At 38.5% G+C, this 26219-nt stretch overlaps 2 protein-coding genes across 4 annotated transcripts in view; both read right to left on the bottom strand.

The window, feature by feature from the left end:
- Positions 1–1944: 1944 nt before the first annotated feature.
- Positions 1945–2394, bottom strand: LOC100762856 (60S ribosomal protein L23a-like). The gene has a single exon (XM_035444486.1). The coding sequence runs from the start codon at positions 2392–2394 to the stop codon at positions 1984–1986; it is 411 nt and encodes a 136-aa protein (XP_035300377.1). The 3' UTR covers positions 1945–1983.
- A 12181-nt stretch (positions 2395–14575) lies between these two features.
- The window catches only part of Hmgcll1 (3-hydroxymethyl-3-methylglutaryl-CoA lyase like 1), a 130404-nt gene continuing 118760 nt past the window's right edge, over positions 14576–26219 (bottom strand). For all 3 annotated transcript variants that reach the window (XM_027411131.2, XM_035444484.1, XM_035444485.1), the window contains 2 exons: positions 19672–19797; positions 14576–16081 (listed from right to left, as the gene is read on the bottom strand). In XM_027411131.2, coding sequence (XP_027266932.1) covers positions 15971–16081; positions 19672–19797 — 237 coding nt within the window. In that variant the 3' untranslated portion in view covers positions 14576–15970. The remainder of the gene's footprint in view (positions 16082–19671; positions 19798–26219) is intronic.

Genomic DNA, 26219 nt, shown 5'->3' with positions numbered 1-26219 from the left:
CTTCTAATATGCAAGTAATATCCTCTCACTGGGAACTAATAACTGCAGCCTGTGTAAACTTATCAGTAAGAGCTTCAGAAAAATAGTAAAATGTGGGATCAACTGGGATGGGTCAAAGACTTTGGAAAAATAAAAATTATGTACACAGAGTCATTACATGTACAAAAAGATTCAGGGGAAGAAGAGAGACCAAACTTTTTATTTGTCTTGCTGCCTTCTTTGTGTTAAGTGAGAAACATTCTAGTTTAGCTTGGCATTGACTCCACTCTTATTGAAAAGGTAGTTTTACAGTTGCTCAATCTCATTTCTTTTGCATAAACAATGCTCTTGCTTCCCCACTGTTATTCACCAGTATGATTTTTTTGTTTTGTGTCTTTAATATATATTTATTTAATTTTATGTATAAGAGTGCTTCGTCTGTCTACATGCTTGTGTACCACATGCACCCCTGTGGCAAGGAAGTCAGAAAAAGGCATTGGATCTTCTGGTACTGAAGTTATAGATAGTTATGAGCCATCATGTGGATGCTGGCAATTGAACTCCAGTCCTCTACAAGAGTAATAATTGCTCCTAACCACTGGGCTATCTCTCCAGCCCCAAATAATGATTTTTTATGGTGTCACTGAGGGTGGTTAATCAAACAAATTTTCAGACACTGTTAATTTAGCTTTCTCGTGCAAAATCTGAGTATGACAAAGGCCTTGCCTCATAGCTGAATGTTAAAAAGTAATGACTTAGCTGAGTGGTGGTGATGTATGCCTTTAATCCCAGCACTTAGGAAAGGCATGTCTGTGAGTTTGAGGCCAGCAATGATGACCAAATTACATAGATACCTTTACAAAGAAACACCATAATAGCATTAACACATTTTAACAGTATATTCAATTTGACTTTTCATTATTTGATGACCTGAATTACACAGAGTAGCAATATCCAAATTTAATCATTTTAACTAGAACATTATGGTTAATTAATACTCTGTATTGCAAGGTAAGCATTGGTTAGCCTTGCTAATGGTTGCTCATTCTTAGGCAATAACATAGTAAGGATTTAGAATAATTTTTTCTCCTCTTTTTTTTATTTAAATTAGAAACAATCTTGTTTTACATGTCAATCCCAGTTCCCTCTCCCTCCCCTCCTCCCTTGCCCCCCCATAGACCTTCTCATCCCTTCCTCTTTCTCGCCCCAGGGAGGGTGAGGCCTTCCATGGGGGATCTTCAAAGTCTGTCATATCATTTGGAGCAGGGCCTAGGCCCTCCCCATGTATCTAGCTGAGAGAGTATCCCTCTATGTGGACTGGGTTCACAAAGTCCATTCTTGTACTAGGGATAAATACTTGTCCACTACCAGAGGCCCTATAGATTGCTCAGACCTCCAAACTGACATCCTCATTCAGGGTGTCTGGAACAGTCCTATGCTGGTTTCCCAACTATCAGACTGGGGTCCATGAGCTCCACCTCGTTCAGGTCAGCTGTTTCTGTGGGTTTCTCCAGCCTGGTCCTGACCCCTTTGCTCATCACTCCTCTCTCTCAGCAACTGGACTCCAGGAGTTCGGCTCAATGTTTAGCTGTGGGTGTCTGCTTCTGCTTCCATCAGCTACTGGATGAAGGCTCTAGGATGGCATTTAAGGTAGTCATCAACCTCATTATTGGAGAAGGGCATTTAAGGGCATTAAGCATCTCCACTATTGCTTAGATTCTTAGTTGAGGTCATCCTTGTAGATCTCTGGACATTTCCCTAGTGCCATATTTCTCTTCAAACCTATAATGGCTCCCTCTATTAAGGTATCTCTTTTTCTTGCTCTCCTCTATTCTTCCCCTGACTCAATCTTCCTGCCCCCTCCTTCCCCCTCTCCCCTCCTCTAGAATCATTTTATTTTATGGTAAAAAAGAGTATATTTGGAATTAGCCAGCTGGACTCAGTCTAGATGATCCCAATTTTGTTGGCAACATCCAGAGCATCATAATCAGGAGCCAAGCGAACTTATGCCTTCTTCTCTCCGTCAGGCCTTGTGAGGGTGTTGACTTTGGCCACATCAATGTCATAGAGCTTCTTCACAGCCTGTTTGATCTGGTGCTTGTCGGCCTTGACGTCCACAATGAACACAAGTGTGTTGTTGTCTTCTATCTTCTTCATGGCTGACTCAGTGGTCAGGGGTAATTTGATAATGGCATAATGGTAAAGCTTGTTTCTCCTGGGCCCACTCTTTGGCGGGTATTTGGGCTGCCTCCGGAGCTGCAGGGTCTTCGGTCGCCGGAAGGTGGGTGACGTGTGGATCTTCTTCTTTTTGTGGCTGTGGACGCCTTTCATCACTGCCTTCTTGGCTTTCAAGGCCTTCGCTTTGGCTTCGGCTTTGGGAGGGGCAGGAGCTTCCTTCTTCGCTTTCGGTGCCATCTTGCTAGAATCATTTTTTAATCAGGCATAAAAAATTACATTTGGCCGGGTGTTAATGGCATACACTTTTAATCCCAGCACTTGGGAGGCAGAGGCAGGCGGACCTCTGTGAATTCAAGGGCAGCCTGGTCTAAAGAGCCAGTGCCAGGATAGGCTCCAAAGCTACACAGAGAAATTCTGTCACAAAAAAAAAAAAAACCTTTACATTTGAAGCTCCTTTTTGCATGCTTAATTTTTTTAAATCCTTAATGAAGTACATGTCAATTTTCAAATATTCTACTTATGAAACAAATAAATACTGCTATCCACACAACATTACTTAACAAAAAAAAACTTTAAAATGTCTGGTCTTCAATATATAACCATGCACTAAACATATCTTCAAATGTATTAAAATATACTACACAGTCTAGCATAAAATTAACAGGCCTTCGAACAGGTGGGTAACATAATTTTCTTTTTCCTGATGTGTACCAGAAATTAAATTGCATCTTGCCTTCAATAGAAACCCAACCATTCAGTTATGGTAAACTGGCTTGACAGGAAGTTTATCTTAAGACTTATGTAATCCTTGCCTCTTGTGTATCTTGATATTTAGGGAATATATTTTCTGGGGAGAACATATGGTGGAACAATCTTTCAGGTTACCTGTTCTGACCCTGAGTTTGCATCACAGGAAGAAAATATGCTTCCAATTAAAATTGTCCAGTGGGAATCCTATTCTTTATGAATTCGGGGTGAAGAATAGCTGAGGAGTCTGGGCTGCATCTGACGGCTGGTGCAAAGCACCTCGAATCAATAAAACTCTTATTAATTCTATCCTAAGTATTTGCTATTGGTTCATATGGACATGATTCTAAGGAAAAGAAACTGTAGACCTGGGAGTTTCTAATGCAGGTTATTGTAGGGAAGAATGTTGAGCATTTCTAAAATGGCCTATGTGCTGACAGAAACAATGCCAACTAAATATACCAGAAATTTGTGCATCAGAATCATAAAGAAATCTAAAGACATAATTTATTTCCCCAAGTCGTTTTTCTACAAAACAAGACATCAAACTTTGAATTAAGGCTATGTAGCCCATGGCAGAAATGAGTTCCCAAACATTTGAACTCACATTCCTATCTGATCCAGCCATCTACATACTACCTCCTCTTAACTGAGTCCTTCAGAGTTCCGAATCTACAGATTATTCTGCAGCCTCAGGAAAAATCCGCTTAAGGGAGATTTATCTAGTTTTTCCCTTCTATTTTCCAAGAATAGTATTTAAGATTCTTCTGGTTTTGTTTTGTTTTGTTTTTCTCATCCAGTACAAAATAACACAACACAAAATCTTGTTACTTACTTGTTTTCTACTGTGTATCTCTATACTCTATTCTTTTTTTTTTGGAACATATTTTACAACTTCTTTATTTATTATAGTGTCTGACCCTATCTAGAAAATCAGCATGTGGCCAATAATTGATAAGGGTTGACCTTTTTACTATAAGATTCTTACCATAATTGCTATGGTTTGGATAGGACTCACAAGTCTTCTAAGGTTCCATATATTGAAATTCAATTCTCGTTGTAGAATTATTGTACTAAGAGAGAAAATAAAATTGCTATTCAACTACTAGCTTAGAGTGTGGCTTTTAGAAGGTGGTGGGAATTAGAAAATACCATTAAGGTGCACCCTTATAATTTAATCCGATGGTTTTTATAGAGAAGACAAAAGAAGAGACATCCATGCACTCATATGCCCTGTCACTCAGCATTTGAAGATCTAAATCACAGCCATAAGACCATCACCACATGTGACCACTCACCTGAAACCTCTAAAACTTAAAGCTAAACTATACCTCTATGTATTGTTCCTTTCCTTGCTGGTGCTGTGGCATTAGCTACAATAAAACTTGACTCCTGTAGAGATTAAAGCAGATAAGAGTTCTCATTAGCAGCTAGTCAATAGCTGGAAGAAGTAATCACTGTCTTCCTTATATTTAGCAAGTTCCAAGGAATTATTATACTCAGAAATGTTTGTTAAAACAATGGTGTCAAATCACATGGTAAAATGAGTTTTTGTTAGTGTTTTTTTTAACTTATACCATTTTACTTAGGGGATACACAGGCATGGGGAGTGACTGTGGAGTTTCACTCACTGATCACATTATATATAATAAGTTTGAGGCTCTACATGAAACTTCAAAATATCGTCCTAAATGAGTTCCTTCAATAGAGTATAATTTAGAAGTGTCCTATTAATTTAACTTTGTTTATGTGTCTTTCACCCTTTTCTTCTGTCCTTCTGCCACAAATGCCTTCTTTGAATTCTCCAAAATGCATTGTGCTTCTCTCTTCCAAGGGCTCTTTCTGTATGTTCTCTTTTCACAGGATGGTCTTTGCCACTTCTTTTCTATTTTTACCAGCTTATTCTTCATGCAGATATCATCTGAATCATGAATTATGTCTTTAGGATAGGCATGCATGGTGCTGATTTTTGTAACATTTACTCTGAACTCCTTCACATCTCATCATAGATGTAATTTTATTTGAGGATAATTTCTATAATTACATGGTTGTAATTTTACAAAGAACTATTAGTTATTTTACTAATTGTTTTGGCTCTAACACATGATAAAAATTGCCCCCTATTTATCACACTTGACATTGTTGTTTTTCAATGGTCCTGTTTCGCCCACTTTCACATATAGATCTCTAATTTTGTTAGGAGTGACAATTTTCTCAAGACAAAATGTTTGAGTTTGTAGACTAAACATTATGTAATCCAGTTGTATTCAGTTACATTCAGGATTCCTTGGAGAACTACCAAAAGATAGATGCAGCGAGTTTGTTACCATCACCTCTATCCTTGAGTGTGAATAGAAACTTTAAGCTGTAGTAGCTACTTTTGGACCATGAGGAAAACATCTAATGATGAAAAGTAACTTGCTTCCAAAACAAAGACAGTTAAGTCAAGATGGCACTACACAATGAGGTTGTCACTTACAGGAGCACAAGAGACTGAATGACTTATCTATTAAATCTGTCTGTGAAGAACAAAGCAGATAGTCATCCACAACCCAAAATGGCTTGGGTGATAAAAATAAGGTGACACTGAGTTTCTTTGTGGTGAGAATCTTCTCTATAAATCCTGCTAAGACTGTCTCAGCAACTTCTAATGAATAAAATAAACTATTCTGAAACGTCTATTCAACTCTTAGCTCTGATTTGTATTTGTTTTTTTTTTCAGGGGAAGGAGGGATGATGGTTCAGTAGTTAAGAGCACTTACTGCTGTTGCAGAAGACCCAGGTTCAGTTCTCAGTACCCACATAGTAGTCACAACCATGTCACATCTGTGACTCCAGTTCTGGGGATCTAATTCCTCTTCAGACACCTGCATGGTACACATACATACACCCAGCAATCATACACATAATCTTTTAAAAAAATTCTTTTCAGTTGGTTTATAGGAGAATCAGCAAGCCATTTGGAGCTTCCTAACTCACATGTAAAACATACCTAACAGGGTCCAAAAATCAGATATATCTAGAATATTAGGTAATGTTCTGCTAGGCTTTATAGTTTCAGAGAGTTAAAATAATATGTGAACTGAAATTTGTCATAAGAATAGCTTTTTAGGACTAATACTGACTTAGGCCATTGAGATGGGGCTCTTACTAAGTAAAGCTTATCATAACATTTCCAAATAAATAAGATGAAAAATATGTCGGTTTATTTCTTCACTAATAAATGCTATAGTATAAGTATTATAATGTAGAAATCTTCATAAGAATGAGTGTGAATACACTGATATATATGGTATAGTCTCTGTATTTGAAAACCTTAGTAAAATGTCTTAAAGATTAACAGATCAAATTACTACACTGGAAAAGAATAAGATATGAATACTGCCATGAGAAGATGTTGGATGAGACTCAGTTCCCTGATCAAGACGAAGAAATGAGCATAGAAATGAAAGGCAGAAATTAAAGAGAGTGAGGCTCTAAAAACTTAAAGGGCTGTTCTTAGTGATCCACTTCCCTCCAGCAATAGTCTCCCTCCTAAAGGTTGAACAGTCTTCTGAAAGAGCTCCATCTGCTGGAAACCAAGGGTTTAAACACATCAGCCTGGGGAGGACATTTCATAGTAAAACTACCAATGCAGCAAAGAATGTCATCATTGTCTGAACCATGTGTTATATAGCAATATTTTCAAGTTGAAATATTCCCCTTGAGGAAGGAGCAGGAATGCTCAGGAGACTTGAAGTAAACAAACTTTATATGAATAAGAAAACTAACACTTCAAGACGGGGGACCCTCTCCAAAGCTATAGTCACAGTAAGCCAGTGATGAGGGAGGAGATTCTTACCAGCCCAGATACACAACGAGGTCTTGAACTTATTGAGCTGCCTATAAGCCATACAAAGAGTCCCAGGGTTGCAGTTTTCCTAAGCTAATACTCACTTTGTAGTGATTCAGCTGTATTTGAGTCATTCCCACTCCTGTAAGTACGACTTCATCCATGCTCTAGCTAGTGTTCTCAATAAACTTTTTGGTTCACCAAGTTGGACTTTGGTATAATTATTTTATTAGCCTGTTGAGGTTTCCCAGTCTAGTGTGTGTGTGTGTGTGTGTGTGTGTGTGTGTGTGTGTGTGTCTGTGTGTGTGTGTGTCTGGGTGTGTGTGTGTGTGTGTGTGTGAGAAAGAGAGAGAGAGAGACAGAGATCCAGATCTCCAGGAAAAGAAGTCTCACAAAATATCACCCAAATTTCTAATAGAATCATGTAGAACAAGGAGAAAGTTCATGCCCACATAGCTAAGGAGACTACCAAACAATCACTGGTAATTCATATGACAGTTGATATCAATATCTAACTACTCCAATTATTTGCCTGCCAAAAGTGTGAGACAATTTCCCTTTATTTTGACAGTTCCTGGCTTTGAGGGATATGGAATATAAACACTGTTCTGGTTAGTTGTAGGTTTTTTTGCTGTTTATCTGTTAGTTTGTTTTGTCAATGTGACAAAAGCTAGAGTTATCTAAAAAGGGGGAATACTGGTTGAGAAAATGCCCCTATAGTATTAGCTTATAGTCAAGCCAATGGGGCATTTTCTTGAATGATGTTTGATGTGGAAGGGCCCACTCCACTGTTCCATCCCCAGGCAGGTGGTTATGGATTCTTCAAGAAAGAAAACTGAGCAAGCCAGGAAGAGCAAGTCAATATACAGTGTTTCTCCATGAGTTCAGTCCTTGCCTCCCAGTTCCTGCCTTGTGTTCCTGCCTTGTCTTCCCCGATAACATGCTGTAACCTGTAAACCATATAAGCTCACATTACCCTTGATCATCAACTTTAACACAGCAATAGCAAACTAAGGCAAATATTGAACCTTCTGGTTGATACATGTTTAATCAATAAAATTCCTATAAAATCCCAAGGCAAGTCACACTTACACAAATTCAGGAAAGGCTATCTCAGAATGCAGAGCTCAGTGGATGCAGCATCACACAAGCATAACCACTGAACCATACACAGTTTTCTGTTTGGTGTTAAGTTGTCTTCTGGATAACATGGCAGTCAACACAGCCTTCCCATTAAACAGAATGGAAGACGATCTTTTATAAGTACCTCTCTTGTGGTTAACTCATAGTAGAGGAAGACTGGACAATGAGAAAAGATAATAAAATTGATGATATTTAACATTTATTGATCACTTACTAAGTGCCAGACACTCTGCCAAACACAAAGCATTTTTCCATGAAATCTCTCCAATAGCTATATAAAGACTGTTGATGTGGGGGGGCGGGGGGAGGTGGGGGGGAGGGAGTGTTGTGTGTATGTTTTACCAGTGAAGGTAGTGATGTTTAAAAGCATTAGACAAATTTAATAAGGCTGCCTAGCATTGAGTAAAAACTAAGAACGAGTTGCTTGTCTCCAGAGCCTAAAATCAGGTAACTCCATAGAAGCTCCACGAACACAAGAAATGCACTGTCCATTAAGCCACCTCTCTAACTGCAGTGACCTCTTTTGCTGACCTCATTCTCTCCTTTCATCTGACTCCTTGCTTTTCATCTCCTTTCTGGCTATTCCCCAATGACTTTATGTTTTTACTTTTATAGTTACTTTTTGACACAGCGTACTTGCTGCTCCTCTACATCTTACAATCCTTCTGACCCCTCTTCTATGGTGTTCCCTGAGCCTTTGGTGCAGGAGCTGTGCTGTACATTTATCCACTGGTGCTGGAACCCAATGATCAGTAGTTCTTCTCATTTTGGCCAGCTATGGTTTTCTGCAATGGTTCCTGTCTGCTTCAAAGACAAGGCTCTTCGATGAGAGATGAGAGTTACACTCACCTATCTGTACAAGGAAAGACTTTTAGAGTGCAGTAAGGAATTATTCTGGTTTAGTAAAGTGGCCATCGAAAATTCTTCTCTAAGGCCTATGGTCATACTAGCCCTGGGTAGTTTGTTAGCTTTCCTCTACCAGACATGATTGCCTCCTATTGAATGGGCCTTAAGTCCAATTAGACAACTGTTGGCTACTAAAATGTATGAGACATACTACTGCATCTTTAGAATTATCTTGCCATACTCATTATTGTTGTGAGCCATAGGTGTCACAGTGCAGTAGGAATATTGGTTGCTTCCATCCCATGGCACCTTCCATTGCATCTGCTGGTATTGCAAAAGCTAGTTCTCAGGGAACAGGTTTCCAAGCCTCATCCATCTTGAATTTTCCATGCCCTGTGTCTGAAATTCATGATGTCTTCAGCAATAAGGAATTACCTACAACCTCTGAAAGGCAACCAAAGGCAACAGAAATAGACTATGTTGTTTTGGGAGTCTCTCGAACTCCTCTGATCAAGAGACAACTGAAATATATTCCACTGTGTGTATATTCCATATTATCATATTTCATCCATCATTTGAATGATTTTTGGGTTGTTTCCATCTTCTAGCTGTTGCAAATAGAGCAGTGATGAACATGGCTGAGCAAGTATCTCTGCAGTAAAATGTTGTATTCTTTGGACACATGTCAAGGAATGGTATATAGATCATATGGTAGATTTATTTTTAGCTTTCTGAGAATTATACATACTGATTACCAGAGTGGCTGGAATCCTACTAACAATGAATGAGAATTTCCCTTTCACCACATCCTTGCCAGCATTTTGTATCAATTGTTTTGTTGATTTTAAGCATTCTAACTGGGGTGAGAGGAAATAGCAAATTTGTCTGATTTGCATTTCCTAAATTTCTAGAGATGGTGAACCATGTTCTGAGATATTTTTTAGCCATTTTTATTTCTTATCTTCAGAACCGTAGCCTGTTTTTTTGTTGTTGTTGTTGTTGTTGCTGTTCAAATGGAATATTTTTTCTTGACTCTTTAGTTTGTTATGCACTCAGCATCTTAATACTCTCTGTCAGATAAATAACAGCAAAGATTCTCTCTCATTTTTTTGTGGTTTTCTCTTCACTCAATTGACTCTATCCTTAGTGGTACAAAAGCTTTATGGCTTCATGAGGTCCCACTTGTCTGACCTAAATTCCTGGGCAAATGGGGTCTTAGTTAAAAAGCTCTTGCCTACACCTGTGTCTTGTAGGGCACTGCTATGTTCTCTACTGGCTGTTTCAGCATTTTCAAGTTTTACATTTGGTACTTTAATCCATATGGAGGTTTTTTTTTTTTTGCAAAGTGATTGATATGGATCTAATATTATGTTTCTATGAATGTATGTTCTGATTGGGAAAAGCAACTAGGCAAATAAACAATTTAAAAGTCTACAATAAAAGTTTGGTAAGTTGTTAAAATATTCTTGGGTGGGCAGGTCTTCTTCAGGTTAAGAGCTGCAAAGTGACTACTCCAAAGCAAGTAATCAGAGTCAGACATTCCCCAATTAGTGCCCTGCTACTTGAACCAAGGAAAGTGAGAAATGAAACCATGGGTTACCTGTCACTCACTCTACGTCTGCTCAGATCTGTTTAGGGATTTTTCTCTGACTGCATACACCAAGCTTGGCATTCAACAGGGACTCAGTAACTTGTAACTAGATGAATGGATGATTGGTATGTTGCATGCCCACTATGTGTGTGAACAGAAGCTTAAAGACAGCAAGACTTCTCTTGCCAGGGCAGTTTAGGTGAGCAAGTCTAAAGGTTTACTTTAGATTGCATTGTGAAGTTGATGCTGAACATGAGCCAGTCATGTCTAGGCAGAGCAGTATAAGCAGACAGGATAAAGGACCTGCTCATTCAGATGTAGATTTGCATCTGGAGGGCAGCCACTTTAACTTCCAGTTTCTTGTGTCTCTTTGCAACGAACTGTGCAGAGACACGTGAATAGTTACAAGACAGGAGAGAGTTTATGACAGGAGAAATATGGAGGAGCTTGGAAGTGTGCCAGACCTCACTGTGTCCTGGGTCTAAGAGAACAGAAGGAAGAGATGGGGCAGTGAAGCTATGTGACCTCCTATGGGTAACTCCAAGTTCTTACAACATTGCTTTAAAAAAAAAAATTCCAACTGCGCTCCCTTGAAGTCTGCACAAACTAAGAGCTTCTGGTGTTTCTGTATTGTTGCCTTTCCTATCTCCTCCCCAATCTTCGATATATATAATATTAGGTAGCACTCTCTGCCACCTTGTTTGAGGAGCAGACCAAAGACATAGGTTAGGGTATGGTGCTTGATGAGGAACATGCTACAAAATATTTCAACATGAGACTTCTTTTGTTTATTAGATACCAAAGTGATCTGAAGCAAGAAGAGCCAAGTACTTACCAACTTAAGTGCACAGGTCCTGTTAAAATGCAAGTCATGGTACAGTAGGTCTGCCTTTCTTAAAAAGGGCAATTGTATGTTTTGAGTCTGAAGTTAAAGACATAGGACACGAGGAGGAAGCAAAAAAAAAAAAAATCAGCTGAAGTAAGGAAGACTGAGCCAGGGAAAATGTAGGATATGGAGGGAAATGCTATGTAATAAAAACAAAAAGTACTTAAAGTTAGAGGGAATGTGTCACCAGCTGTGTGGTAAAATTGAAGTGAGAACAGATATGTGAACTTGGATATAGCTTGAAATAGCTACAAGAGACCATCAGTAGAACAAGTTAAGCAAGCGCTGATACAGGTCTGATTTCAGGCATTCACCACACAGAAACCTTAGAGTGTTACAATTCTTCAAGATCTGTCACTGTACAGCTACCACCAGTGTCTGTACAGTGGGCTTTTGCTAATGCCTGTAGGACCCCCTGCATATGGACTGGTCCAACAAATTCAAGGCCAGACCAACATATTTTTAAACCAAATTTATGGACCAATAATATCAGCTTCCATCATTTTTCAAACTGACCAACCCTAAATTAGGACAGGAAGACCCCACAAAGACCCGTAAAATCCCCATCTCTAAGGAAAGACATGCCTTTGGCTTCCTGAGTGCCCCCTGGGCTTTGCAGAGTCATTTCTCTGTGTTCTTGGTCTATGTGTGTTTCCTCGCCCCAATGAAATCCTTTTTCTGTGATGCTTCTGTCTGCTGCTGCTTTTGAGAACTTCCCTACTGTTCCCTGGTGACATTTACCTTACCTTTTAATTTTTTTAACTGGCAAAAAATGAACCTGATCAAGACCTCCTAGATGATAATGCTTCCATATAAAATCTATACCATTGAAATAAAAAAAATTATTCCCTTTTCCTTCTGTCCTAGAGTAGTTGGATACGGGCTTCTTCCTTGGGCTTATAGAGTCACCTCTCTTTCTCACCATAGCACATATTTCCATCAGAACTTCTTTTCTCACTGCTACCAGATGCGTATTTAGTTTGTCTTCCTGGTCTAGTCCTATGAGAACAAAGGTCTTTGGAAAGGGCTTGTCATGATACTGCTCAATGAAACATTGAGAGGACATTTGTAAGGGTGTAAGTATATACTGTACTTTGATGATAACAAATCATGGGAAAGGGAAAATACCTTGTGTGCAATGCAAGGCTGGAGGTGCTGCAATGAACTTGCACTCTCAGGAGCTAGTATCTGCAGGTGAACTACACCATAGGATGGAAAAGCCTTGGTACATGAATGAGCCACTGAGGTAAGCAATGGTGAGAAACCAAATTCTAAATATTTTTAAGTGAGTTTTAAAGCTTATTGCTTCAGGTTTTTCTGTTTGCCTAAAGTTTTTTTCCTTTCATTCTTTTCTCATACATTACATCCCAACTTTGCCTGCACTTTAAAATATCCTAACTGAAGTGACCCATTTATAATATTTTATCCTGTTTATAATATTATATGTTTTATAATTTTATACCACTTATAGTATAACCCTGTTATAATAACAGTGTAATGTTTCTGTCTATAGGGTATTCATTGCCAAAAAATTAGATTGTTTTATCTTTATCTCCTCCTTCTTTCTCTTTTCTCATTCTGTCCCCTCCTGACTGTTTTATGTAACACTCTCCTCACATGTCATTCCACCCCAACTACTTCTTCCCTTTGGGGCCTACATCATACAGGCACAAAAATCATATCTTCCAGTTCATGAAAGCAAAATGATCATGGGAATTTACTGGAATCTTCCTTGTCTATTGTTTTAATTCATATTTGTTTCTGGTTCTGAGTCTTCAGTTTTACTTCTTTACAAATATGAAAGGGACAATATTTATGAATTATTTACTCAATGCTTAATCCTTTGACTCATATTGAGAATTATTTAGATGATACAGTATGCAAAATTATCAAAATTAAGATCATATATGTGAAAATTAAGAGCCATATACATACAACTAAGAAAGTCTTTATTAAATTTTATAGTAAATAGAATGCTAAAAATGTAAAGAGAACATTGAGTTTACTAAAAATTTACCAGATAAATTTGTTTGCTTGGAGTTCAAGAATGTAAGTTAAGAAAATTTTCACTACCAGAATGCATAGTTCTTTCTGCTTGTTGGTGTGTTGAGCGGGGGGAACAAACTCATATTCTCACACATCTTATGTAAAGTGATCTACTACTTAGCAACAGTCCCAGACCAGAAGCTACACAGCCCTTCTAAAATAGTTGTGTATCACAGAAGAGCAACATATCTACATGATAAAATGTACTTCAAGTTCCAGGATACAGAATACATATTTTCCTAACTTAAGAATAGATCTGAAGAAAGATTATTTTCATTCACATTCCAATAAAAGTTGTATTTGCTTTGTCATTCTTAAGCCTTTCTAGGTAGAATCAAAGAAAAACTTGGTATCAAAATACACGTGAATGAGCTTTTTGTTTGTTTTTTCAATGAGCTCTGCAATAATAGCAAAGTTTCATGGCTAGATGAAATATTCTGGGAGAATTCTTCCTAAGAAGTTCAGACAGAATAGGGAGAGAACAAGATGGCAAAACAATGACTAGTTTGTGTCAAGTGTAATTATATAATATCAAGGAAGTTAGGGAGTCAGCGGGTACACTGATGTTGGCACCATGTAACTGTGTAACACTGTATCTGAAGTCTATACTTACTCTGTCTTTGGAAGAAGTTAGAGTTTCAAAACAACAATGCTAGTCACTGATTTTACAAGTAGTTTGCATGAGCAGATGTTTCCCCAAATGTCTCAAAACTGAGCACTCCCTCTGGGATAAAAAAAAAAATCAATTTCCCCAGACAATGGAGGAATAACCACATTTGATGCAGCTGCCTGTTGGTACCCTATTATCTTAGGGTTTCGATTGCTGTGAAGAGACACCATAACCACAGCAACTCTTATAAAGGAAAACATTTAATTGGGTGGTTTATAGTTTCAGAGATTTAGTCCATTATCAATTTAGTCCATATTGTGTGATATGGTGGCATGAAGGCAGGCATGGTTCTGGAGAAGGAGCTGAGAGTCCTACATCTTGAACCACAGGCAACAGGAAGTGGTCTGAGTCCCTGGGCATGGCTTGAGCATATTTGAGAGCACAAAGCCCACCTCCACAGTGACACACTTCCTCCAACAAGGCCATACCTACTCCAACAAAGACACATCTCCTAAGAGTATCACTTTCAATGAGCTCATGGGGGCAATTACAGTCAAACTACCACACCTAGCATGCAAGAGAGACCTGCAGGAAGACGGTACTGAGGTGGATCTACAACTGGCTGCAACTTTGCTGCCTCTGGTTCATCCATATTCCAATCTGAACCTCCAAGCACAGAATTGCTTTCCATGCTCTGGAAGAAAAGCATGCTGTCACAGAACCTACCAAAGAACCATTTTACAAGCTGACAAGTTAGTCATCTGTGGAAATTTAGGTTTCTTTGTCAACCCATATGTTTCCAATCTTTTTCCTATTATGTACCTTTAATGATATTTTGGTTCTAATATCCCTCTTGTTTTTGGAATATTTTCATTTAAATGCCTTTACTGTTTTCTAGGATGTCTATGATATTTTATGTGCATGTATGCACATGTACAATCTGTCTGATTGGTACACACAGAGGCCAGAAGAAGCAATCAGATCCCCTAAAACTGGAGTTAGTATTTAATCACCATGTGGGTTCTGGGGACCAAAACCAGGTCCCTGAAGGACAGCCAGTATTTTTAGCTACTGGGCCATTTCCTGGCCTTGATCTTTGATGTATTAATTTTTCTTATAACTGGCAATGCTGTGGGGGACAATAGATAGGATTTCTACCACTTTAAAATACATATCTTAAAGTAAAACAAAAGTAAACAGCTAGGGTACAGTAAGTCAATGGAAACAGAATTTTTGCCAGTTAAAATTTATATTAACTTTCTTTAAATCACAACACCATTTCTTTGTGCAATTCAGAAATAAACTAGATATTATGGAAACAGACTGTGATGTCTCTATCAGCCTACAGTCATTACTGTCCCTTAGACACCAGGACAAAAACTATACCTTATAGTTTCTCTATATTTAAATAACACTGTGGACTTTTTCTTACAATTGAAGTAATTGTAAAACACAGCAAACTGGATGCATGGAACAAACATGGGAGGTATGATGTGTTTTCAGGATATGGCATCTTGCCATTGACCACAGCATCTTGGAGCACAGTAAAGTCATTGAAATAGTTAACAGATGTTAGCCATACTTGAAATATAAAAGTTCTATTGCTAAAAATTATGTAGAATCAGATGAAAATTTGGCACTTGGTCCATAACTTAACAAACTTGGCAAATGGAAAGTCGGGATCCAGAGGCAGAAAATCACGTCAGGGCCCCACACTCTGCATTGTGTCGAAGCTTGTAAACTACTAACAATATGTACCCTGTGGTAAGCTGGCTTGATGAAGTATTAACACAGTACTCGATACTCAGAGAAATCTTAAGTCAATTTTCACATCTACTAAGGTAAAAATTAAATTATTTCTGTAGCACAAATGAGCAGGCTTTGTCCACATACAGAAGGATGTCTGCCAGTGTTAAATTCTCAACTTGCAATTCCACCAATGGCTGGTATTACCTTCTGTCTACTTCATGATCTGCCCAGTGATAATTTTTTTCATAGCATCTCTTCTTTCCCAGCTCTATATAATTAACTTCCACTTCAGAATGAGTTGGCATTAATGATTCTGCAATGAATTGGAACTGAAATGGATCTTTTAAGTCTTAAATCCCAAATTCATTCAAGTCGAGCTTTGAAGGCAGCTTGTGCGACTTTAGAGTTTGTGGTTTTATTCACTGCCTTGCAAATAAAGTCACCAGCTTCCATCACTTTGTAGAGATTCACACCCTGTCAAGGAAAAATAAAAGACACTGAATGAGACAAGGAATTAGAGTGAAGAATTAAAATAGATAAAGCAAATTCTTTTTATTTCTCACTAGTAGTTGCCTAACTGTTTAAAATGTCAAACATTGTTTTGCTCATTATCAATTCAGGGTCAACATTTATTTCCATAAACTATGTAGGCAGTGTTTTAGATGTCTCTACTTTATTAAAGCATGCTTTAATATACTTTATTAAAGCATGTTATTTGGAGGGAACTCCTCCAAATAACAGTATAATTCACAAACATCTCTAATGTTTAAGAAGGACAATCATAGAATTGGAAAACTGTCCATAAAATATCAGGGATGAGGAAATAAGGTAATAATGAATTGGAGAAGTTTATAGCTAAAAACTAAATTGGGAAAAATAATGTCTTTATTATATATAAAGAAACAAACTGAGCCGGGCATTGGTGGTGCACGCCTTTAATCCCAGCACTCGGGAGGCAGAGGCAGGCAGATCTCTGTGAGTTCAGAGCCTGGTCTACAGAGTGAGTGCCAAGATAGGTCCCAAAGCTACACAGAGAAACCCTGTCTGGAAAAACCAACCAAAAAAGGGAAAAAAATGGAAACAAACTGGATACATTTATATGGATTCCTAAAAAGATGGATGGTGTTTTGTTTGTTTGTCTTTTTTTCTTTTGACCATATGCAGAACTGTGACATGGTATGAAATGGGGACCTACAAATCAGAGAAAATGAGCAATATTTAGTATACAATTTTATATACAATGGCACCTTCTGTGTCTAACACCTTATGTGAAAGGATAAATAAAAGCGACTGAAGCTTAGGAAATTCCATGGATGACAGATTACAGTTGGTGAGAAGGCCAAGTTCAGGGCACAGTCCTCCTCTGTGCACCTTGGAATAGCAACAGTGTTTTGCCCAGTACTTTTGCTGTGACTGGGAAGACACGTGTATGGGAGTGTCCACCTTTATTTGCCTCCATGCAGCATCTCACATGCCGTTACATTCTTCTTCAACATGAACTAGAAACAGTGAGATTTAACAATAAAAACTAATCTTTGTTAATAAACTGCTAGTAGCTATTTTTATTATGCATGGAAATCCGACTTTCTCCTAAAATGAATAAGGATAAAAATTCACAAAGCTTTTGATAACATGTTCACTTTAATTTCTCTTTCTAGAGATGTTTCAGAACACTCCTTTTTGTTTCTATTTTTAATAATGGTCATGAAAAGTTTTGTAAAGTGATTCTTTAAAACCATTTTTATCTTCTTTTACATGATTAACATGCTTTTAGGGGAGCAGCATTCTTTTTGATTTGAGAAATTTGTTTTTGCCATGGAGTATCTGAGTCTACATTTTAATTTAAATTCCTAATACAATGGTATCTAAATAGTTTCGTATGTCTTACACTTCTGAATTAGATCCAGCAAGAGTTTGTTGGAGTATTTCAGTCATTAATGTTCCTCTAAACTTTGTAAGAATTTCTAACAATTATGCATAGAATATGCTAGCATTATTTCAAGAAATAATTTTGTTTTGAACTTTCTCTATAATTTCATTTAATTAACTGAGTGATTATAAAAATACTATATTTAATCTTAAATCATTTATCAGATGTCTAGGAAGTAAATGATATATGATGAAGTTACACATTGATTGTATATTATTTTATCTTCGTGAAGCTTTTGTGTGCATGGGCAATTACAGACTCATAATTATAAATTTCTGTACTATACTTGAGTCCGTGGAGAGAGATATGCCCACGTGATTAAAAAGACCAAGTAACTCACAAGGAAAGAGTAGAAAGAACGTGCCAGGGAAGAGGCTGTAAAGGTACAACTCACGTTCTGTGTGGTGAGGAGTAAGAAGCTACAAGAGGCAGTGTAAGAAAAGAAGATCAGCACAAAAGACCTAGAAAAAATGCACATTTTATGTGGAGGATGAGGAGAGCCACAGTGCGTGTAGGTAACAGTGGGCAAAGATGTCACAGATGGTGTTTGTAATGGAGAAGGTACCAACAGGCCAGAATGTGTTGTACAGCAAGCCTTCTTTTGGAAGAAATATAAGCTCACTGGCAGTTGCGTAAGCAGAAGCATGGTGTATGTGTACCCTTGCAGTACAGATTAAATCTTGTACTTGTGATGAACTCACATGCAAGTCTAGAACCACAATTAGTGAAGCCGATGAGCACTCGGCCAAGAACTAAGGTTCTATAATTGCTTGCTCTTGGTAAGTAACTGGGACTGTGATTGGCAGTGACTGCAGTGCTCCTCAGTGTTAAAATCCTCCTCTACCTGACCAGTCCTTAGGGTGACATTTGATTTTCTGCAATTTGGCACTGAAACCTTAAGCTACATTTAACACTAGTTGTTAATTAAACTTCATTCATTAGTTCTAAGAAAGGATCCATTTCTTTTCATTTTCAGTCACTGCCTTCCAAAACAATGATTAGGCCTCTGTGTAAACAAACCTATACTTTCCTACAGAGAAAACAAGCAATAGATTTTGTTGTTTATAGACACCTGTTAGTCTTTGGTGCCAGGTAAAATCTCAATGAAAATTTATTGAGCATCTGTATGTTACAGACACTGAGTGAGAATAAGCTATGACAATTTCATCTTGAATGCCCAAGAAGCTAGAAGAATAAACAATACTGCGATAAAACCCTAGGGACCATGAACAAATAAAAATACAGAATTCCAGGGAAGCACCAAGATCTTTACATCTTTGCCTGAGGTATAGTCAGAGTGATGCTAGGAATGGACCGGTTGACAGTACTTCACTTTCTAGATGAAATAAGGCACGATGTAAAAGACCGCTCAGAATAACATAAAAGCATAAGTAAGGGGAAGCAGTGAAGAACAGATTGGAATGGCAGGGGAGTTGAATACTATGGAAAGGTCCGTGTAATCACAGTGAGACTGGAGAGGAAGGAGGGAGGGGAAATTAGTGTTAGCTTTAATGATTAGGATATGCAACAATCTCAGAACAGTTTTCTTGCCCTTTCATAGTTTCCCGTAAAATAGAATCTCCTCTATGCTGATAGATTTTGTTACTAAGCATAAAGAAAGCTCATCAGGTGTTAGCATACAAGACCTACCTTTGCAGGTACTTAGAAAGAGGCTATGCTTGCCACCTAGTGTCTTACATCTAAAGTTTAATTAATTTTTTTTCTTCCACTGACCATTTGCCAAGTGTCAGAAAGCCAGGCCAACATAATCCCTGCCTGACTGAGGATCTCAGCTTCTTACTAAAAGCAAAAGCACACAGCATTGTAATCTCAAGGACATGAGCTCTCACACAGTTAGTGTATAAAGTCAAAGCAGATAATATATGGGAAATTATTTCGGAGTTCATAAAACTTTATAACACAGAATGAGAGCACTGTTGGTGCCTGAGCTATAGCAATAAGCACTTACAAAGTCCCTGAAACCCTTTCACTGTATTTTCACTCTGTACATTACAGCAAATTGCAAATGTGTAGTAAAACTTTGACCTCAGTTGCTTTTCAAGTTTGAGAAAGTATTCCTGTTTGAACCTGAAAAGAAAGCACGGATATTAAAAAGTGTGCTGAAAGAACTTACTGTATTGAGCCCCATGCCGTTAAGCATGTATATCAAATCCTCAGTGGCTACATTCCCTGAAGCACCTTTTGCATAAGGACAGCCACCTAACCCGGAAACAGCAGAGTCCACCACATTAACCCCCATCTGAAAAACAAACCACAACACCTAAGGCATGTGCATGTGTGGAATATGAATCACTCATTTCCATTTAGCCTGTCATGAAGTAACAACAAGCAAACTTTGAACCGTTAGCTTAACATAGTCACCATTCACTCAATGCTAGAAATAGTCCCCGGGGAACCAATTCCTTTTCTGACCAAGTTGGTCTCTTAGACCAACAAACTTTGCTAAAGATCTTTGCAGCTGGGCCAATCTTACACCAAAATTTCAAAATAAGATTTTTGTCTGTTTGTTCTCTATAATAGCACATCTGGTGGGGATAGAGCTTGAAGTAAGGATAATTCATATCTGGTTTTGTATATTCTCCAATTTACTTAAAACATTGAATGAATATCACAAAATATTTCCAACACTACAGTGTAAAATCAAAGTGTCAGCAGAAGACTGGAACTTGTGTATGGTAATTAAGGATGAGGCTGTTATCTGCAATGGGCTTGGTGGGCCCAATTTACCTATCCAATTTACCCAACATTGATTTGCACAGAAAGCTTTGTTCCTCTGGTAGCAAGAGGTATTTAAGAGGCAAGGTGTTTGTCTCTAACTACAGCAGTTCACATTTATTGGGTCCACACTAACTGTTATATATCAGTTTTAATGCTCTGTGTGAGTAGCTCACAACTTTCACCAAACCCACACAAAGACTCTCTCATACCATCCCTACATGACAGGGAGGATCCTCAGGTAGAGTGGGTTCAGAAAATTTGTGCAAGTGCATGGTCTGGTGGAGAATCCTGTCCCAAGAGAACACCTCCTCTGCCTCTACCCAGAGCCTCTGGAGGCTGCACATTTGTGTAAATTGAGTGTTTGGACTTGGGGGTGTAGGGAACAAGGAGCTCATGTGCTGAAACCATGGAAGATAAAAGCACAATGGTGTCAAGGAAAGTCTTCGATATCGGCTGTTGATAATATAGAAAGGGAACTGGGTGGCCATTCCTCTGGGAAAGCTGACAGCTGGATAACCAGCAGGAGGCAGGGGGCTACACAAATACTTAAATCAATTCTTCACTCCTTATACTTGGCAGCTAATCTATTTAGTAGAATTCAATCCAGCATCCAAAGAGACAGAAGTTTCAACAGTCTTGCTACTGGGTTCCCATTAGAATTGCCGATGGTTCCTTCAAAGTACTGGTGGCAACCGCTGCCCCCAAATTAATTAAACCAATTCTCTAGTCGGAATGGGTCCAGATATGTCTTTGAACTGTTCCTGGTGACTTTCTAAAGCTGGAGTCCTTATTCACCCCACCCCTTTCCATCTTGGACATGCCCTGTTTTAATTTTAGAGATGCTCTGTACTCTATAAAAGCAAGATGCTGACCATGTGTGAGGTCACTGACACTGATACCATGAAAGGAAGAGGGTGATGGGAAGACTTGAGGTTGAAGAGAGTCGAGGTTGAAGAGCCTGAGAGGAGCCAAGGGCAGATAAGACATTATTTACCAGCACACAGTCTGTTAGGTAGGCAGCTGCCTGCAGGTACCCAGGCACCTGCTGGCACACATGGACTGCATACAGGCAGACATGGAAACACCCATAGACCAATGTACTGGCTTCTTGGAGGTAGGCACATAGGCCTACAGACAAGATACACACAGGAAAGCTCCTGAAAGTAGTGGTAAAAGTATCTGACATCAAGGTTATATGTATACAACGCACGCGCGCGCGCACACATACACACACACACACACACACACACACACACACACACACACACACACACACACACACACAACGGCATTCTGCCAGGATTACATCAGTGTTTTTTCTGGGGGTCATTCTGGTATGAGCCACATTGTGATGATTCATAGGCCTCCAGATGGCCACTATTAGGTACCTTATCTAATACCATACAGCCATACCAAGGCCATGTTTTGCAGACACAAACTGAACTTTATAACCCTCTGTTCCAAATATCATGGCTCTTCAATATTTCAAGGTAAGTGGTTTTAGAAAGAAGAACACAACAGAGGGTAAAGTAACGAGAAAGCCAAAGCTTCTAGCATGATCTGTGTCAGGTGGCATCAGCCTACCTTCTGAATGATTCACTCTTGAGATGTAAAATCCAGGAGCCACGTTCAGTCTAGCTAAAAAGGATTTAGACCCTGACATGAGAGGTGTCCCAGAAGAAAACACATTAACTTATCAGAAAGGCACAGTTTTTTAATTTTAATTGCTCTATGGAAAACAGTGAAAAGACAAAACACACTTTTTTATTCATTTTCTTTAAAAATGTGTATGTGTGTTTTGCCTGCTTCTACCTATGTACACCATGTGTGTGCCCTCACCCTGAAAGCCAGAAAAGGACAGTGGAGGCCCTGATTCTGAAGTTACAGATATTCGTGAGCTGTCATGTGGATGCTTGGAATTGAGCTGACACACAATTAAATATAAAATAAATGAATAACTAAATATATAATTTTAAAAGGTTAGACTGTAAGTACTGAAAGCCACAAACTTCCAACTAGTGGGAATTTAAATTGAAATTTTATGGTAAACAATTATTATCACTATCCAGTGTCCCAGAAATACTTTACCAAAGACATACTATCTTGAAACATTTAACCTATCATGTATAACTAATGAAATGATTGAAATCAAGTAAATAGTTGCATACACCTATGGAAAACTCTTCACATTTCTAGAAGGAAAATTATAAAAGAATTAAGATGTTATATAACAAGTAATTTAAAGTGTGTCTATAAAATTGAGTGACAAATGCTATATAGACATAGTTACGGGAAAGAAATTGGTGTTAAAATGATGTACACTACTCAGAGTTACAATACCAGGTTCTTAATAATTTGTATGATACACACACCAATAAGCTACCAATATTGGTAAGCACGCACAGTATGGTCATTCATGTCTTTCAGGGTTTTGTGTAGCCAGGCTTGTTTGGAACTCCACTTACAGCTGCACATAACCTTGAACTTCAGCTCCTATTGCCTCCACTGATTGAATGCTGAGATTACAAGCTTATGCTATGTCTCCTAGTTTTATGTGATGCTGGAGACCAAACTGGGAAATTCCCCCATGTCAGTCAGGCACTCTACCAACTGAACTCCATCTGTAGTTCATATGGGATCTCTTTTATTTAATCCCGTGGGTTTTCTTTTTAAATTTTCAGTGACTCACATTGCTCAGTGCATATAAAAAATAGAAAACAAAACAGTTTTGTGCAAGTCAGTGACTCAGTGTAGGATAATAATAAGTAAATGGAAAATATTATGGATAAAAAAATCCATGGGTGTCAGTTAGGAGCACTGGGCAGTCTATGGGGCCTCTGGCAATGGAATGAGGATGTATCTCTAGTGCACAAAGAGACTTTGGGAGCCCATTTCCCATGGAGAGATACTCTCTTAGCCTAGATACACAGGGGAGGGCTTAAGACCTTACCCAAATGACTTGACAAATTTTAATGATCCCTCATCTAAGGCCTCACCTTCCCTGGGGAGTGTATGGGGGATGGGATGGGAGGGGGATGGGAGGATGAGAGGGAGAGGGACTGGGATTCATATGTAAAATAAGATAGTTTCTAATTTAAATAAGATTTATATATAATTTTTTTTTAAATCCTGAATTTTCCAGTTAACATTATTTTGTACAGACGTCTATCTCAGGAGTCTAAGACTGCAGGAATAACCCACAATGTGCTCCAGTAAAGGCAGACATAACCTGGGCAAAAGGTGAACTGGAGAAGGCTCTTTGTCTTTTTGCTAGTGATCAGATTAGTTCTGGACACAATTCTCAGGAAGCTTTAGCCACAGAGTGGATCCAAAGTTTAAGTAAGCAATTTTAAACAGAATTCATTCTTTATATGTTCATTCTTTATATTACCTGTGAAGAGAAACAATACATTATTATATTCCATGCTGGGCATAGTGGCACACACCTTTAATCCTAGCCCTCTGAAGGCAGGTGGATCTCTGTGAGTTTTGTGCCAGCCTGGTCTACATAGCAAGTTTCAGGGTAGCAAGGCTACATAGTGAGACTCTGTCTCAAAAATCAAATCAAAACAAAACAACCCCCCCCCGCCCCAGAAAATATTTGAGGCCATTGAGATGGCTCATCTGGCAAAGGCACTGGCCACCAATATGATTTTGAAACCTGGTACCCACATGGTGTATGGGAAAAAAAAATGCCAAATGTGTTCTCTGACCCTCACATGTATGCCACAGTACATGCACCACTCCCCATAAACAAATTTGAGGCTGGAGAGACGGCTCAGTAGTTAAAAGTGCTTCTTGTTCTTCCAAAAGACCCATGTTGCGTGCCAAGAATCCACATTTAGCAGCTCACAACCACCTGTAATTCCAGCTCCAAGGGACCTGAAGCTTGTTTCTGGCTTCTGCAGACACCTGTGTTCCCATGGCAGACAGACATACACGCATTCACTCAAATAAAAATAAAAATAAATAAAATTTGGTGCGCCAAAGAGATGGCTCAATGGTTAAGAGTGCTTACTCCTCTTTCAGAGTAACTGGACTTGGTTGCTAACACACACACCATGTGTTTCACAGATTGTAACTCCAATTTGCCCTCTGGCCTTGTGGGCACTGGCACAGACATGGTACACACAAACTCACACAGGCACACACTTAAGCACATGAATAAACACACGAATCCGTAATAAAGTCAAGTCCCTTTTAAAAAATCTTTTAAAGAAGAATGACATGACTTTGGAAATTATTTCATGTCATCCTATAGTCCCTAAATTCTTTCTCAATTATATGTACTCTTCTAAATAAAAGGCTTTTCAGTGGAAAGTTGTGATGATTTATATCCATTGTCAACTTGATGGGATCTAGAATTACCTGTGAGCCATGCTTGTGAAAGATTATGTTAAGTTTACTGAAGTGGGAAAACCCACTGAGGGTGGCAATCCTCCACAGACTGGACTCCTGAACTGAAGAAGGAGGGGGAAGTGGGCGGGGCTTTCCTTGCTTTCCTCCCTGATTTGAACTCAGTGGGATCAACTACCTTGGCTTCCTGTGGCCTTGACTTTCTTGCCATGATGTATGCAAAGATAATCTTTCTTCCCTTTTGTTGCTTTTGTCAGGCATCTTGATACAGCAACAAGACAATTGATACAGTAATGTTATCCAGATACTAAATTATACTCTCTTAAAGCAGCCAAGAAGTAGAAACAATGTAGGTGTTCATCCACAATGAATTGATTTTTTTAATGTAGTATATATATGTAAAGGAATACTATTTACCCCCCCCCAAAAAAAAGAATGACATTGTGTCATTTGCAACAACCGAAATGGAATTACAAATCTTTATAACAAATGAAGCAAACCAAGCACATGGAGAAAAATACCACATGATCTCCTTATGCATGTGTGGGTTATACAAAACAGAGTTTCATAGAACAGGGCAGACAGTAGAATTGGGGAGAGTAGGAATGAGAGAGGCTTTGATCAATGCCACCAGGTTTCAATTAAACAGGAGTAAGAAATATTGCACAATATGTGATTACAGATAATGATGATAAATGACAACTGTTACAAACGCAGGGGAATGAATTTTAAATGCTTTAAACCATAAATGATGAACGTTGAAGAGAGAGATATATCTAATGTGATTAAAATATTACACCATATTAGCCCATGTGTGGAGACACCTGTCTCTAAGTTAAGCACTCAGGAGGCAGCTGGTAAATTGTGAAGCTGAGGGCTCTCTGGCCTACCTACAGAATGACTTATGTGAAAAAGTAAAAGAAAAATAAAAGCAGAATCGCAAATTTTATGCACACATCAAAACAGTACATGGCACAACATAAGTACCAATTTTATAACCTGTTAAACATAGAAATAAATTACATTCTTTTCCATCAAAAAAAGAATTATTGCTGAAATTTCTAGTCAAATTTTGGAAGTGGTGATACCAAACATGTATTCAAACCGAGAACTGACTAAGAAGCATTATTTATTTTAATCATTGTTTATTATAAATACAAGGAATGTGTTTAGAGTTCATAATTGATATCTTATGTGTATTTGAAAATAATGCACAGACCACTGATCTTTACTCCAGAGAGAGATTATCAGCATTAGAGGATGCCCTGCCCCTTCTCATTAAACACAAAGCTTGGCTTAGGACAGGTTCTTGTGTGTGTGTGTGTGTGTGTGTGTGTGTGTGTGTGTGTGTGTGTGTGTGTGTAAGGGTTGTGTTTGTGTGTATGAAGTACACACCACAATTGTTACCCTGCAATTAAAACAATTTATTTAACTTTTTGTTCCTTTATCTCAGAAGCAATGTCCATCTTGAGACGAACAGCAACCACGTGGTGGCAGTGTAACATCAGAATCCCCAAGCTCACATCTAGTGGTCACAACCCACTGGATCCCAATCAGAGAGGATAGCTAATATGTAAAACAACCCAT

Source organism: Cricetulus griseus, chromosome 4, assembly GCF_003668045.3.
Source record: "Cricetulus griseus strain 17A/GY chromosome 4, alternate assembly CriGri-PICRH-1.0, whole genome shotgun sequence".
NCBI lineage: Eukaryota > Metazoa > Chordata > Mammalia > Rodentia > Cricetidae > Cricetulus > Cricetulus griseus.
Note: the sequence above shows the minus strand (reverse complement) of the source record. Positions and strands in the feature narration are given on the sequence as shown.